The 16,728-nt window shown below is 44.2% G+C and overlaps 1 protein-coding gene across 3 annotated transcripts in view; it reads right to left on the bottom strand.

Moving 5' to 3' along the window:
- The window catches only part of LOC135200995 (ankyrin repeat and IBR domain-containing protein 1-like), a 228,209-nt gene that overhangs the window by 130,516 nt on the left and 80,965 nt on the right, over window positions 1-16,728 (bottom strand). For all 3 annotated transcript variants that reach the window (XM_064229796.1, XM_064229798.1, XM_064229797.1), the window contains exon 9: window positions 16,282-16,454. In XM_064229796.1, coding sequence (XP_064085866.1) covers window positions 16,282-16,454 — 173 coding nt within the window. The remainder of the gene's footprint in view (window positions 1-16,281; window positions 16,455-16,728) is intronic.

The raw sequence follows: 16,728 nt of genomic DNA on the forward strand, positions 1-16,728 counted from the left end.
TACATAGCCTATTCATGCATCTACAAATTCCACACTTCATTCTGAGAAGAGAAGAAACAAGACCTGGTTCCCAAAGGTCTATTATAGGCAAATTGTTAATCATTTTATGTGCTAACCAATTTACAGCTAAAAGTATTCTCCCATACTTTCACTTGGATTTTGGATCAGTTCTTGCTTTATTCATCCTTTGTTTTTTATTGCCCTCTATGTATACCATAAAAATTTTGAAATGCTTTTATAAAAGATTTCATTAGTAAAAATCCATATTTTTAGGTCAACATTGCACCAACTAAGGTTTTTCCAGTTGTTTTCTGAACAGTAAGTACTAATCTTTTTTTTTTTTTTTTTTGAGTGGCCTTAACTACTCTGTAAAACTAAAATAAAGTAGTGAACCAATTCCAAAATAACAATTTGTCAAAAATTTTATTTTTCCTAACTATACAAACTTGAGGTCCTTTAACAATAGGAAGGTACTTAGCGGCAGCTGAACTGGTCATAAGCAGTTGGCAGTCAGCTCGACTGCGAGGAGAGGAGTCACTGCTTTAGGCCCAGGAAACGCAGAGTGAGGGGTGGCATGAAGTGGGACTATGTGTAAAGGACCTCAGGTTTGTATAGTTAGGAAAAATACAATTTTTGACAAAGTGTTATTTGTTCTGATACGTATACAAACCCTTGGTCATTTAACAATAGGAAGACTCACTTATTGGTGGGTGGAATCTGAGTCTTATGAACAGACTGGTGTTCGTCCGACCTTGGTTCCCTCCCTGGTCGTAAGAGCAAAGGGAGGGCTCCTAGCCTCTGCCCAGCTGATCGGGGTGTGCACCGCAGGATCAGTGGCCAGACTTCTCAACCAAATTCATAAGAGGGAGGCAAGCTTACCTCTTATAAATAGCAAAAACACAAGAACTAGTTCCTAATTCAAGAGCAAATATGAAGTCATGGGTTTGTCTCTTATTGGCTTCCACTCTCCCCCCCTTGTTGGGAGTGTGGATAAATACTCCTATCCCTACTGAAAGCTGAAAGGAATAGGATGGAGCTCAGTCGTGTAGCTTACCTGCATCTGCTTCCTGTTCAGCGTAGTGACGACAGCAGCCCTCTGCCCACAGGTAGAGGAGGAAGAACGAAGGAGTAAGAGAAGCCAGTCACACTCTTTCACTCGTCCATTCATGCAGTCACACAAGGATGCAATGCTGTTCTGTCCGCTCGGGTGCTGGGTAGACTACACAACTTGTTGAGCAGCCACCATGGGTCCCAAGGAAAAGGTGTCCAAGGACCTGTGGGTAATATCCTGAAGGTAGAAGGAAGTGAAGGTGGTTTGGTTGGCCCAAACCCCTGCCTTCAGAACCTGCGCCATGGAGAAGTTCTTGCGGAACGCAAGGGTTGGAACAATACCTCTGACTTCGTGAGCTCTCAGACGAAGGGTACGGGTGTCATCACTACCATCCGTGTCGTACGCCCTCCTGATCATCTCACGCAGTTAGAAAGAAAGAGTGTTCCTGGAAACCTCTTTCTCGGTAACCCCAGTGCTAACGAAGAGGCGTCGACACTCAGGCCTGAGGTGTCGAGTTCTCTTCATATAGCGCCGTAGCGCCCTCACAGGACAAAGCAGCATCTCATCCGCATCATTATCAGTGAAGTCCTTCAGGGAGGGGATCGTGAAAGACTCGAACCGGTCATCAGGGACCGAAGGATTCTGAGTCTTCGCTACAAAGTTCGGGATGAAATCGATCGTCACAGATTCCCATCCCCTGGAATGCTTAATGTCGAAGGAAAGACCATGAAGTTCCCCTACTCTCTTTGCCGATGCCAGGGCCACCAGGAAGAGGGTCTTGAGGGTCAGATCCCTGTCTAACGACTCTCAGAGTGGCTCGAAGGGTCTTTGAGTCAAACTCCATACGGACCGACTTTATTCCCAGGTAATACAGCTGTCAGAGGACTGTCTGAGGTACCCCGCCATCTCTGTTGCTGCGCTGTGAGAAAAGCCTCTCGCTCACAAGAGATGGTGGATAACAGCCAGCCGTGAAGACACAGGGACCCGACCGACCGGTGATACTGTTCTACGTGTGGCTGGGACAGGAGGCTGTGCCAGGGGGGAATCTCTCTTGGTGCTTTGGCGAGCAGAGCCAGTAGGTCCAGGTACCAAACGGCCTGAGGCCATTTGGGCACCGCCAGGATCATCCGAAGATTCGAGGTGACCAGCGCCCTGCTGATCACCTTGCGAATCAGACAGAACGGGGGAAAGGCGTACACGAAGAGGTTGACCCACGGGTGTTGAAGAGTGTTCTCTGCAGCTGCCCATGAGTCTGGCACAACCGAGTAGAAAATCTGGAGTTTTCTGTTGTGCCAGGTGGCGAACAGATCCACGACTGGACGCCCCCACAGGTTGAAGAGCCTTTCTGCCACGTCTGGATGAAGGGACCACTTGGTTCCTATCACCTGATCCCGACGGCTGAACTTGTCCACTACCACATTCCTCTTGCCTGGAATGTAGCGGGCTGACAGCTCTACTGAGTGTGCCACGGCCCACTCGTGCACCTGCAACATCAACTGATGCAATGGGAGGGACACTAGGGCCCCCTGTTTGTTGACATACGCCACTACCGTCCCACCAGACGATCTTGAAACTCTTGGAGAGTGAGAAACGCTGCCTTGAGCTCCAGGACGTTGATGTGAAGGTGCTTGTCGTGATGGTTGATGGTTCCACATACACACCTCTAGGCGTGCGCCCCATCCCTCAGTCGATGCGTCTGAAAACAGCAATATTCCCGGGGTGTGTGTGTGTGTGTGCGCGTAGAGGTACTCCTCTTACGAGGTTCCCATCGTCCAGCCACCAGGCTAGGTCCTGCCTCACCTCCTCTGTGAGGGACACGGGGAAGAAAGGTGGGTCTCTTGCCTGTGACCAACACTCCTTTAGTCTCCATTGAAGAGACCACAGGTGAAGACTTCCGTGAGGGACTAGCTTCTCGAGAGACGACAGGTGACCGATCAAGACCTGCCACTGCTGAGCTGGCTGCTCCTGTAGGTACATGAACTGTCCTGCTGCCTCCCTGAACCTGCTGATCCGCGAGTCTGCGGGGAAGACTCGCCCTGCTACCATATCGATCAGCATGCCCAGGTACTTCATCCTCTGCTTGGGCTCAAGAACTGACTTCTCGTAATTCACTACGATCCCCAGATCGCGGCAGAATTCGAGAAGTCGATCTCTGTCCTGTAGCAACTGTGAGCGGGAGCTCGCCAGGACTAACCAATCGTCAAGATACCTTAGAAGACATATCCCTACCGAGTGGGCCCAAGCCAACACCAGCGTGAACACCTGTGGGGTGGTAGAGAGACCGAAACAAAGTGCCCTGAACTGGTACACCGTTCCATCGAGGATGAAGCGGAGGTACTTCCTGGAGGATTGATGGATGGGTATCTGGAAATACACATCCTTCAGATCCACAGAAAGCATGAAGTCGTTCTCCCTGATGGAATCGAGCTCTGATCGTACTGTTTCCATCGTGAACCGAGTCTGGCGAACAAATCGGTTCAAGGGAGAGAGATCTATCACTGGGCGCCAGTCCTCCGAGGACTTTTCCACCAGGAAGAGTTGACTAGAAGTCCAGCGACTGATCCCATACGATCTCCACAGCTCGTTTGCTCAGCATGGCTTCTACTTCCTGCCAAAGCGCCACGTCCTTGGCCGAACCAAGAACGTACGTCTGATGATGGACCGGGTTGGAGGTGAGGGGTGGCCAAGACTCGAAGGGTAGTAAATATCCATCCTGAAGAACGTTCACTATCCAGGTCTCCGCTCCGTAGCGCTGCCATGTTGCCCAATGGCTCGCCAGGCAAACCCCCACTTCCGACAGCAGGTGAGGGAGAACGCTGTCCCTAGCGTTTCCCTCCTCTCTTTGACTTCTTCCCAGTTCCTCCTCGAGAGAAGGAGGACTGGGAGGAGGGCTGGTTACGGTCGCTCCTTACAGTCGAAGTCGAAGGCAGAGTCTTTCCTCTTGCTTTGACGAAGCGATCGTCTTACCGCAGAGGAAGCAAATAGCTAAAACTCTTGGGCTTAGCCGCAGTCATTCGAGGTTGCCCAGCCACCTTCGAGACTGCCTGGTGGACTAAACGGTCACTTTCATCAGTGCGCCATTGTTCCACCGCAGCGTCCACCATCTCTCTGGGGAAGAGAGAGGAGGAACCCAAACGGTCCGTGCAAAGAACCCAAGGCCGCCCCTCGCTCAGCCGCCCTGGTTACTTGAGTGAGGACAGCGTCGCTACGCCTCAGAACCAGGTTGGCCCACAGGTTAGCTGTCTGGTGGGCCAGGTAGGAGATAGCCCTACCTCCAGACTGGCACAGTCTCACGAAAGCCGGGTCCCCTTCAGGAGTGATGTTTCCCAAGGAGGCCGCAGCTTTAGACACTGTGAGGGACCACAGGTCTATCCAGGAGACTGCTTGGAATGCTGCCATGGTGGTAGATTCCAAGGCAAGTGCCTCTTGCTGCGAGAACCAGAGGTTCTCCAACAGGAGCTGCTGCAGAGAGACCCCCGGAGTTAGCCTAACTAGCTCCGGGTTAACCTGTTTGGGCAGCAGAGGGTCCTCTGATGGCACGTAAAAAGTGCCCTGTCCGTGGTGAGGTGGGGGCGAAGGAGCTTGGGCGACCTGCCTGACTGAAGCAAACCCTCCTGTCCCTAGACGAGAGCATCCACCTGGCTCAGCACACTGTCAGCCAAGGCTGATCGCGGCAGACCCACTGTCGCCCTGGGTTCCTTTTTGAGTCCCCAGAACGACTCCAAACCCGATGTAGGCTCGGAAGGTGGGAGCGGTGATCCTTCCCCAAGGTCATTGTGCTGACAAATCAGCGCAATAACCTCAGCGAACAACCACTGGATCTCGGGAGTGATTGCGTCCTGCGGAGATGGAACGTCAAGCCCGTCCAGCGAGAATGTATCCCCGAGACCCTCCTCCTTCCACAGGAGGAACCACAACAGACCCCTCATGGTCTCCTCCTGCCAATTGCGCCGCGTACGATCTGGTCGGTCCTAGGACCGTGCCAGGTTCGTAGGGCGTCATGGCGGAATCACGAGGATCGTGCCCCTTGCGATCACTCCTGATCGCCTCGCTCTTCCCAGTGTAGCCCGAGGAAGTTGAAGGGATAGGAGAAGTAGACCTGACGCTCCCCCCTCACCCACTGGCAGAACCAGTTGCTGGGGGGGCTGCAGGCGATCGCCAACCCACGGTGGCGATTGAGCTGCAGGCCTTGTTGAGGGGCTCTCCCAGGGAGAGCGGCTGGACCGAGAACAGCGGCGACGGTCCTGAGCGTCAGAAGAGCTCTTGGGACACCGGAAGTCAGGGGCTGGAGCAAGAGCGGCAAAACCAGGTGGCAGCTCCACGGTATACCTCCTCACCTCTGGCAGCGGTGCCTGAACAGCAGCTGTCGGGGTAACCATGGCAACGTGCTGGGTGTATACCAGGTGTGGCAGAGCAGCGTAGCCAGGCGTGGATACCGTCGTGGTTGTTGTAGGGCAATGCGTTACCGGTCTGGTCCCTCTCGCCAGATGACTAAGTAGCCATCTTGCTTGGTGAGTCGTACCCGCGTGAAGTCAGATTAATCAACAGATATCACAAGTTTAACATACGACTAGAATTTGAGAAATATCTAGAAGTGTTCGTGAACTATCGGTGATAAGATTAGTGTGAAAATAGTAGGATAAAGCGTCTTCTAAGTTAGTTTATCAAGTGTAATACTATAAATCAGAACAAGATGGCAGTAAGTTCCAACTGCGGGAAGAGGTGGCGTAATTTGGCGTGTCTAGCAGATTCGCAATACGATGAGGTAGCAGGAAGGGAACTGGCATTTCTCATCTATGAAATCAGCAACAGTCCTAACCAAAAAGATACAAAAGCATTCATAGATATATTAGAAGGATATAATCCTTCAAACTGGAACAAATCTAATGAAAACATCTTGAAAATAATTGAAGAAGTTCCAAATAAAATCCAAGTGGTCAAGAGACTCATAAAGAAAATATACATAAACCAACATATTCCGACAAAGAAAATGAATAAGGTGAATCTTGTGAATATCCTAATTGATGCATTAGGAAAAAGAATGCCAAAAGCATGCAAACTGTGTAAGGTTTGGTATAGCATAGTCAATCCACAAACCTAATCAGAAAATAAGTGCTGCATGCAACATTCCGACCCATCCACAGTGTGCTGAGGTAATACAAGATTTGAGAAAAGATACAAGAATTTTTTGTTCAACATGTCTATCATGGATAGACAATGTTATTAAATCAAGATTGAATGTACAAATAGTTGAGGATGAAGAAGAAGAGAAGAGGAAGAAGAAGAAGAAGAAGAAGAAGAAAACGGAAGAAGTAAACAAAAATGAAATTGACTGAAAAAAAAATAGGGAAAACAAAGAACAAGATAAAAGTATGGATGCAGAGATACTCATTGATACTACATATGAGGCAATAAATAAGCAGCATTACCTACGAAGAAAGTAAATTACCGATATGACAACAGAAAAGCAAATCCCGAAGAGGCTCTACCCAGATCTATACAATGACGGGAAAGAGGAAAAAATAGACAAGAAAGCACAAAATCTGCAACCTTTTGAAAAGAGGGAATTGCAGATTTGGAGAAAGATGTTACTACAAACATCCTAAGATATGTCAAAACTATGAAATATATGGTAAATGTGCATACTTAGATGGATATGGGGATGATTGCAGAGATCTGCATCCAAAATATGTAAAAACCTAAAAGAAGGAAAAGGATGTAAGTTCGACAAAAAATGCAAATATATGCACCCTGTAGCCATGAATCATAATCAAATAAATAACCAACCAAGTAATAAATCCAAAATAAGAAAGAAACAAATAAAGAGAGAAATCAAGAATATCAGGTAAAAGAGAAAAGCAGACCACCATGAGATATGCAGAGGTGTCAGCAAAAAATTTCAAAGCATCAGCTCCGAAATTCTACTCAAGAGATAATAACTGTATTTATTATGCAAGAGGATATTGCAGAAACGGAGAAAAAATTTGCCAGATTCAGACCACAAATGAATAATTATGATGAAGGAAGATCAAATATTATGGAAAAGTTGGATTTTTTAATGTCAGAATTTCTGGAAATGAAAAAAAGAACAACATACCAGAACAGGAAAGAGACATGGGTGGGAAAATCCTTATTACTACCAGTATTAAATGAAGGAGAAAACACGCAAACCATCATAGTGATGAATGCGCAGGGTTTAGTTACGAGTAACTCAAAAAGAAAAATAGAGTACTTAGAAGAACTAACCCAAAATGAAAAGAAAATAGATATAATGAATATAAGTGAAACCTGGTATTCCCAAGAGACTGGGAATGATGATCAAATAAAAGGGTTCCAAACTTATAGATCCAGATGAAAAAAATAGGAATCAGGGGGTGAACCCGCTAATATATGGAAAGACAAAAAACAAGGAAAAAATATATGAGAAATATAGTAACTCAGAATGTGAACTAATAGCGGTAGAATTTGAATCTGAAAAATTGATGAACATAGTAATATATAGACCTCCTAATACTAAAGAGTTTGACTTAATAATTGAAAAATTGGATGATATATGTAGAAATCACAAGGACTGGACTATTCTCCTATCTGGGTGACTTCAACTTTCCCTTTCGTAGAATGGAAAGAACGAATAGGAGATTGTGGTTGTACTTATACATATAAAAAAGAGAGTAATAGTAGTGCAGAAGATAAGAGGCAATTTGAAAAGCTATTAGATATGCTACTAGAATACAACATTCAACAAATAAATCACCTGCCAACAAGAAAGGAAAATACTTTAGACCTAGTATTTGTGAACGAGATGAATTATGTTAAAGAAATAATAGTTTATAATGCGAATATTTCAGACCATATGTCATAGAATTAACAGTTCATTCCAAAGCAAGTGAAAATAGAGATAAGCAAGAAATGAAAAAGTGGGAGGATATGGAAAATACAAACTTCTACAGTAAAAATATAAAATGGTCAGAAATTAATGAAGAATTAAACAAAGATTGGGATAACATTTTCGTAAGTGATGACATAAGGGTAAATACGGAGATATTATATAAAATATTGGAGAAAATAGTGGAAAAAATATATACCGAAGAAGAAAAGTAAACATCATTCATGATACCAAGAGACAGAAGGATCTTGTTCCAGAAAATCAGAAAGTGGAAAAAAGGTCTTGCAAAAGAAAAAAATGCATGGAAAGTTATAGAACTAAAAAGTAAGATAGAAAAATGCAGAACAAAAGATTATACAATCAAAAGAAAATGAAAAACGGGGACTTGGAAGAAAAAACCCTATTAAATATCAAGCAAAACCCCCAAGCTATTATACTCATATGCGAAGAAGATGAATAAAAGAAGAATAGAAATAGGCCCTCTGAGAATTGAAGGGAGATTAACGAATGAAAAAAGGAAATTTGCAACATACTGGCAGAACGATATAAGAGAGAATTCACCCCTAGAATAGATAATGAAGATAATGATATAGAAGTAAGGGATGAAACTAGTGAATATTTAGCTGACATAGATATTAATGAAGCTGATATTGTGCAGGCTATTTAATGAAATTAAAAATGGAGCTGCTGCAGGGCCTGATGGCAATTCCTGCTATTTTGTTAAAGAAAGTAGTTCATTCTATCGCAAAGCCACTTGCAATATTATTAAGACAAAGTGTAGATACAGGCAAGATTTATGATGAAGGCCCAAACAAATTAGCATATTTATTTACCCCTACTTTCAAAAGTGGATCAAGACTTGAGGCAAGTAATTATAGGCCTGTGAGTCTAACATCACATATTATGAAAGTGTATGAAAGGGTAATGAAGAAAAATATTATGAAACATTTAATAAAAAATAATTTGTTTAATAAAGGCAAACATGGTTTCGTACCCGGAAAAAAGTACACAAACCCAACTGTTAGTCCACCGTGAGAACATATTCAAAAATATGAAAAGCGGAAATGAAACAGATGTGGTTTATTTAGACTTTGCAAAAGCTTTTGATAAAGTAGACCATAATATTATTGCGAAGAAAATTAGAAAACACAATATCGTGGATAAAGTAGGAAGGTGGTTAAAAGAATTTTTACACAACAGAAAACAGATAGTTATTGCAAACGACGAGAAATCGGATGAAGTCAAGGTAATATCCGGTGTGCCGCAAGGTACGTGTGATTTTAGCTGCAATACTGTTTGTTATTATGATTGAAGACATAGACAATAATGTGAAGGATTCGGTAGTGAGTAGTTTCGCAGATGACACAAGAATAAGTAGAGAAATTACTTGTGATGAAGATAGGAACGCTCTACAAAGAGACCTTAACAAAGTATATGATTGGGCAGAGTAAATAGGATGGTATTTAACTCTGATTTGAATCAATAAATTATGGAGACAGAGAAAGAAAGCTATATGCATATAAGGGACCTAATAATGAGACCATCACAAATAAGGAAGCAGTTAAAGACCTTGGTGTGATGATGAATAGGAACATGTTATGCAATGATCAAATAGCAACTCTGTTGGCAAAATGTAAAGCAAAAATGGGAATGTTGTTACGGCACTTCAAAAACAAGAAAAGCTGAACACAAATGATTATTGCGATTTATAAAACATATGTTCGTAGTCCACTTTGAATATTGCAATATGATATGGTACCCACACTATCAAAGGATATTGCACAAATAGAGAGTGTAACAAAGGTCCTTTACAGCTAGAATAGAAGAAGTTAAGGACCTAGACTACTGGGAAAGACTACAATTCTTAAAATTATATAGTCTAGAAAGGAGAAGAGAACGCTACATGATAATTCAGGCATGGAAACAGATAGAAGGAATAGCAGAAAATATCATGGAACTAAAAATATCAGAAAGAGCAAGCAGAGGTAGATTAATAGTGCCCAAAACTATACCAGGAAAAATAAGGAAAGCACACAGGACATTAATCCACTACGCACCAGCATCGATAATGCAGCGTCTATTCAATGCGTTGCCAGCTCATCTGAGGAATATATCAGGAGTGAGCGTAGATGTGTTTAAGAATAAGCTCGACAAATATCTAAACTGCATCCCAGACCATCCAAGATTGGAAGATGCAAAATATACCGGAAGATGTACTAGCAACTCTCTGGTAGACATTAGAGGTGCCTCACACTGAGGGACCTGGGGCAACCCGAACAAGATGTAAGGTCTGTAAGGTCTGTAAACCCGTGAACACTCTGTGTCACCTGGAGCCCCAGCGAGTACCAGGCCCGGCCGAGATCGTCTCCCGTGGCAAGCAGATCTGAGGAAGGAAGAGTAGTCGGGTTAGTAAGGGAGGGGGGTTTCCACTCGACCGGGGGGGACAGTTCCCACCCCGAGCGAACGGACAACCCCGAATACAACAGAACATCCGGGTATCTAGCCCCCTCCTCCACGCTCGACTGATCGAGAGAGGAGAAGGAGCGAGATAAACCCCCCCAAGGGGAAGGAGCCATACGAGGGAGCTGAGATGGAGGTAAGAAAGAAGAAGACGAGTCCGTGACCAAGGGAGTAACCGGAGATCCCTTCGATGACTCCCTGGCCGGCTTACGCGGCTTCTTCCTCCCTCCATAGCGCTCCCACTGCTCCACCGACCAAACAATGCAAACATCACAAGCTCGGTGCGAGAGCATTCTCGCCCTCGGCACAGAGTGCAAAATTCGTGAGGATCTACCTCTACAGAGGACCGAAAGGCCCCACACTTACAGCCCTCCACACCAGGGCACAATCTGTGGCTGATGGGGGGGCGAGGGGGTTTCTCCAGCTCTCAGGAATCCATAATAACTCAATAATCACCTTAGTATGAATATACAAAAACAGACACGTACTTACGTACGCTTTGTACATGCACACTAAGAGAAAAAGCCTTCACAATGTGAAGAAAACCAAGCATACGACTTAAAAGCAGGCAGAGAGGCGAGCAGCACGTCTATCCGCCAGCGTGGCCGAAAGCAAAGTGACTCCTCTCCTCGCAGTCGGGCTGACCGCCAACTGCCGAACAAGTAGTTAACTACCGAACCCCCTTGTTCGAAGCTTACGACCGGTTCAGCTGCCTCTAAATACCTTCCTATTGTTAAAGGACTGAGGGTTTGTATACGTATCGGAGCAGCATAGCATTCTCTTTTGGCAAATCATTTTGCAGTTTCTACAGCTAGTCATTGTTTACTTAAGACTTCTGTTTGTAATTCTCTACAGTTACTTTTTAATCATCTAATTATTAATGCTGTGGTGAAACTTATTACTACTACTATACTATACTATTATTATTATTATTATTATATTAAATCTCTATTGTTATTATTCTGGAAGAAGCCCCCTCCTTGAGGTAAACTTCACCAAAAAGAATAGCACTGTATGTCGCTGAGGTTATACAGTATCCAGAACACAATATGACAAATTTTTAATCAATTTGTATTTTTCATAGCTAACAAACCTCAAGTCTTAACAATATGATAATCTTCTTGTGTCAGCTGGAAACCAGTTAAAAACAATCAAAGATTGTAAAGCAAGGAATCTGTGGCATCTGGCAACTCATGCGTATACAAGGTGGAAGCTGGTCACCAACCAGGCATAAACCCCTGTGGTGTGTCAATCTTTCTCCCAACCCAGGAAAAGAGAGAGGAGCAGTTAAAGGTGAGTAGTAAAGGTTAAGAACTCAGGTTTGTTAGCTATGAAAAATACAGACTGATTAAAAATAAAAATTTATCATTTGTTCATACGCAGAACAAACCTTCGGTCTTAACAATAGGATAGACTTATACTTGGAGGGAGGTACAAGTACCTTAAACCAACTGGGAGTTTAGCCCACCTGACCACCTTTCCTAAAAGAATGAGTTCTAAAGAAAGTGGTCCAAGCCCGTGAGAGAATAGACAATCATATATCTAAAGACTCAGCCGTCTGGGTTGAAACACGATATATGACCAGATTCATTGTAATCCAGGAACAAAAAGAAAACTTTGCCAGTTCAAGCAACAAACCATGCAAGCCACAAAGGTTTGTCACCACTCCTCACTCCCCTTGCTAGAGTGAGGAGCACTTGCTACTGAATAGCAGATTTGTCTATTGCATAGTAACAATACAAAACTACCAACAGTATGACCACCCTACTCACCTGTATCAGACCAGTTCCAGCATATAGTGTCTATTCTTCGACCTGCCCTTAGTAAGAAGAAAGGAAAAAAGAGAAAGAAAGAGGCTAGCCAACTCACTCATTCTCTCTTCCAAACAATCATTTTAGGTAAGATACAAACTGTCCCACCAGGGACACTGGGTGAATTACTCAACTTGTTGGGTAGCCACCAACGGACCCAAGGAAAAAATGTCCAAAAACCTGTGGGCAACGTCCTTTAGGTAAAAGGAAGTGAATGTGGATTTACGTAGCCAAGAACCAGCGTTCAAAATTCTATGAACAGACAAGTTTTTTTTAAATGCCAGAGGATGCCTGTTTAATTGTCTCATATAACCAGAATGAAATCCGTGTTCTTGGACACTTCCCTTCTGGACCAGCGTCTGCTAACAAAAAGTCTACAGCACCTAAGTCTTAGGTGACAAGTCCTCTTTAGATAGCATTGTAGTGCTCTGACAGGGCAAAAAAAAAGAGCACTTGTGGATCATTGTCCACAAAGTCATTCAGTGAGGGAATAGAAAACGAGGCTAGTCTGTCATAATGCACCGAGGGATTCCAGGTCTTAGCCACAAATTCTGGGACTAATTAGAAAGCTACGGACCCTCAACCCCTGGTGTTTTTAACATCATAACTTATGCCATGAAGCTCCCAACTCTTTTCGAAGAAGCCAAGGCCAACAAGAAAACTGACTTTAGAGTTGACTTAACAGAAGGAGACTGTCTTGTCTGCCATTGTGGAGGGAGAGGAGGAGGACAAGAATGAGCCTCTGATTTAGATACCGCCTGATGTACCGCATCTTTTCAATGAGCTCTTGGAAATAGAAGCTGCGACTCAAGGAGATATCTGTTTCAGAGGGCCGACAAGGACTCCGAATCTACTAACCCCGCTGCCTTCAACAAGGCCACATCCCTCCAAGCCAGGATGAAGTTGCCCCACAAAGTCGCACTAAGATGGCCTTGATACAAAATGGCCTTAGCCCCAAACTGCAATAGCCTGACAAAGGCAGAAGAACTGACTGAACCTACTTCAGCACGATCTGATGCTATCCTGGCTACCCCAGTGGACTACAAGTCCAACTAGGACACAGTCTGGAAGATGTTAGAACCAGTAGCCTCCATAGCCAAGGCCTCTTGTGAAGAAAATGATGGACCTTCAGACTTAACCTGATCAAGGGTCAAACCAGGCTTAAGACGGATCACATCCTAATTAAGGTTATGGGGAATCAGCTGAACCACATTGATGGAGTAATACTTCCTATGCTGCAAGAGAGGAGAAGGAAGGAACTTCAAGGACCTCTTGGAGTGCAGAGAGCCATCTCAGCCCAAAACCAAGGCGGTAACACACTCTAAGGTAGACTCACCATGCCCCGATAAGGAAAGCTCAAACGAGGCCTTGAAATCTTGCCTTGGACCTAGCAAGGCACCTATACCCATAGGGGCCACAGAAGATTGAGTCTGCATTCTACACCCAAGATTATTGAACTCATGAATGAGATCAATAACCTCTGAGAAAGAAGACAGAAACTCCTGGCTCTCTTCCTCCTCTAGATGACGCAAAGAAGAAGGCTTGGAAGGATCCTCATCCTTCCCTAATGGCATTGGGGAGGCTTCCCTAGGAAGTTGGGCATCATGTCTCCCACCGGTTGTAGTGGAGTCCCTAACTACCCAAGATCCTGAAACAGAGGGCTCCAGAACACGGCCATGCGTAGAAACCGACACATGGCCTTAAGCCATATAGTGTAGGGAACCATGTACCTGTTCATGGGACGAATCACGTACATGGACGTGTGACGGTCTTGAGACAGAGAACGATGCCAAAGTGAACGTACTGAGGGCGACTGATCCCTAAGGTCCCGGTCTTTGGCAGAAGAATGAGACACACATCCATGGACCCAAGTCGCCTCACATTCTTGACCGTCAACCACAACACATTTGCAGAGAGAAGAATCTTTAGAAGGTGCAGGAGACACAGTCGTAGCAGGCACCTTTGACCTCTTAATTGGAGCCTTATCATCTTTATGACGGACTGGAACAGGTACAGGAGCTGGAGATGGTTGAGATTGAGAGCTAATACTTCCATGGCCCTGTACAAGTATGTGTAAGGGAGAGACATGGCTGTGTAGAGAAGTCGGCGAAGCACTCCTCTCACTCGCAAAAGACAACGCCACAAAGTCCATAATTCTCCAATGTTTGACTCAAGGGCGAGGAGGACGAGAAGGAGGTGAAGAAGCAGATGGAGGAGAGAGCTTACTCCCTCTATGATGTCTCTTGCTAGAAGGAGAAGAATAGCTTGAAACGTCTCTGATAGCTCAGCAAGAGGTTGTGATGACGTTATAGGTGAAGATGGAGATGACATCACAACAACAGGAGGCAGAGACGCCACCGCAGCTGGCGTCATAGGCTGAGAGGATGCTGGGAGTGATGTCATGACATCTCGAATGGCAGTGCTGGTCGATGGCCTCACTGGCGGAGTGATAAAGGGCAACCCAATAAGTGTCGACATTGACAGAGGCGTCCCGCTAAGAGGCAGCACACTAGAGCCAAAGTAGTGTTAGGCCATGATGAGCATCCAGGAAATTCGAGATTAGGCCATCCAAAAAGTGGGCACCCTGTATGCCTAGAGACACCCTAACAGCAGCCATCTTGTTTGATTTGGAATCTGAAATATAGGAAGCAGAAGGCATAGCCTCCTCCCTCTCAGGAAGGCCATATATATCCTGCAGGAGAGGGGGCTACAATAAATATAATCTTATCCTGTGCAACTCCTGATACTTTCAGCAATGAATCGATGGAAGAAAAGGAAGAAGACAGCTGTATGACGACGCAGAGGGAATGGTTTTGGAAGAAGGGGATGCTGAACCGTCCACGAGGAAGCGAAAAACCCTCCCAAGAAGGACAAGTAGATACTCTATGATGCTCCCTCTTTTTGTAGAACACCCTCCACTGCGACACAGGCCAGGAACGACATTCCGGGAAAGAATTAATAATGGTACAAAAACTACAGCAGCACCTACTGCATGTAGTATGAGGATCTGTAATGGTAGCAGCCAAAAACCAGGAGTACGGAAATCCCTGAATGCCCAGCCACATGCATTGACGAGGCCTAGAAGAACTGGTGAACACCATGATAATCAAGGCATACACGCAAACACACTGAACAAAAGAAATCATGGGCAAACAAAGCAATCGGCTTTGGAAGGAGAGCACAAGCGAGTACTCTCCAAGGCATTCAAAGAAAGACTGATGCGTCACAGGGTTCTATGCCTGGTCGGTGACCAGCTTCCACCTCATACTCGCGTGAGTTGCCAGATGTCACAGATTCCTTGCTTTATAACCTTTGATTGTCTTTACCGGTTTCCAGCTGGCGGAAGATTATCCTATTGTTAAGACCAAAAGTTTGTTCTGCGTTTGAACAAGTAATAACTGTTAACAATACAAAATAAATAACACTTAATATGTCCTTGTGGGCTGACAACAGAGAAAAAACTGAATAGTAAATGGTCTAATTACAAGTACTGTACAGGCAGTCCCCTGCTTACGACGTTCTGAGGTTATGATGCTTTTCAATTATATTCATCAGAAATTTTTTCCGGGTTTACAACGCACGTTCCAGGGTTATGGTGCCGATCTAATGGAAGAAATATGGCTCCAAAAATGCAAAATAATCAAAATTTGAAGATTTTTTTATGAATAATGCAATAAAAATGCAGTTTACATAGTTTTTAATACACCAAAGTATTAAAAGTAAGGTTTTCTTAGGATTTTTGACAATTTTCCGGCTTACAATGATTTTCGGCTTACAATGTGTCTCAAGAACGGAAGCCCCGTCGCAAGCCGGGGACTGCCTATACATGTAATGGGCTTGTAGTGAAACAAATGCAATTTATATTAATTCTATATTCCTGCATAAAAGACAAACACAAAAGCTACAACAACACATAAGATCAATTTTGCTAAATCAGTATAAAATTTCTGACTTATAGTCACTTTTCAACCAAGATGACAGTCAAGCATTTATAACAGGACAAATAAATCAAATATCTGACTTCATACTGAGAAGTGCTAAACCATTAAAGAAAAACTTTAATTAAAACTTACCAACAAAAAAAATGTCCATTGCCACAGTCTACAGCATGAGAAGTTTTTGGTGGTGGTTTTGTGTTTGGAATATAAAATGGTTGTGTTTCCAATTCAGCCTCAGGGAACATAACAGCTCGACCACATCCAGGAAGGGGGCACCACTTGATTGTCTTGTTTCTTTCAACAAATGCCTGATAATAGACAAAGCAACTCAAAATCAAATTATACTGAAAAAAATGCACTTATGAATCAATAATGAGAGACAGAGGGGAGCAAAGACACTTAGCCCTCTTACGCCGAAGCAGTAAAAAAAAAAAAAAAAAAAGTCTCCCGTGTGCCGGAGGTGTTTCAGAGTGAGCACGGAAGCGGAAAAAATATTTTTTTCAAAAAATCACAGCGCGCTTAGTTTTCAAGATTAAGAGTTCATTTTTTGCTCCTTTTTTGTCAATGGCTGAAGTTTAGTAT

Source organism: Macrobrachium nipponense, chromosome 27 (genome assembly GCF_015104395.2).
Source record: "Macrobrachium nipponense isolate FS-2020 chromosome 27, ASM1510439v2, whole genome shotgun sequence".
Taxonomy (NCBI): domain Eukaryota; kingdom Metazoa; phylum Arthropoda; class Malacostraca; order Decapoda; family Palaemonidae; genus Macrobrachium; species Macrobrachium nipponense.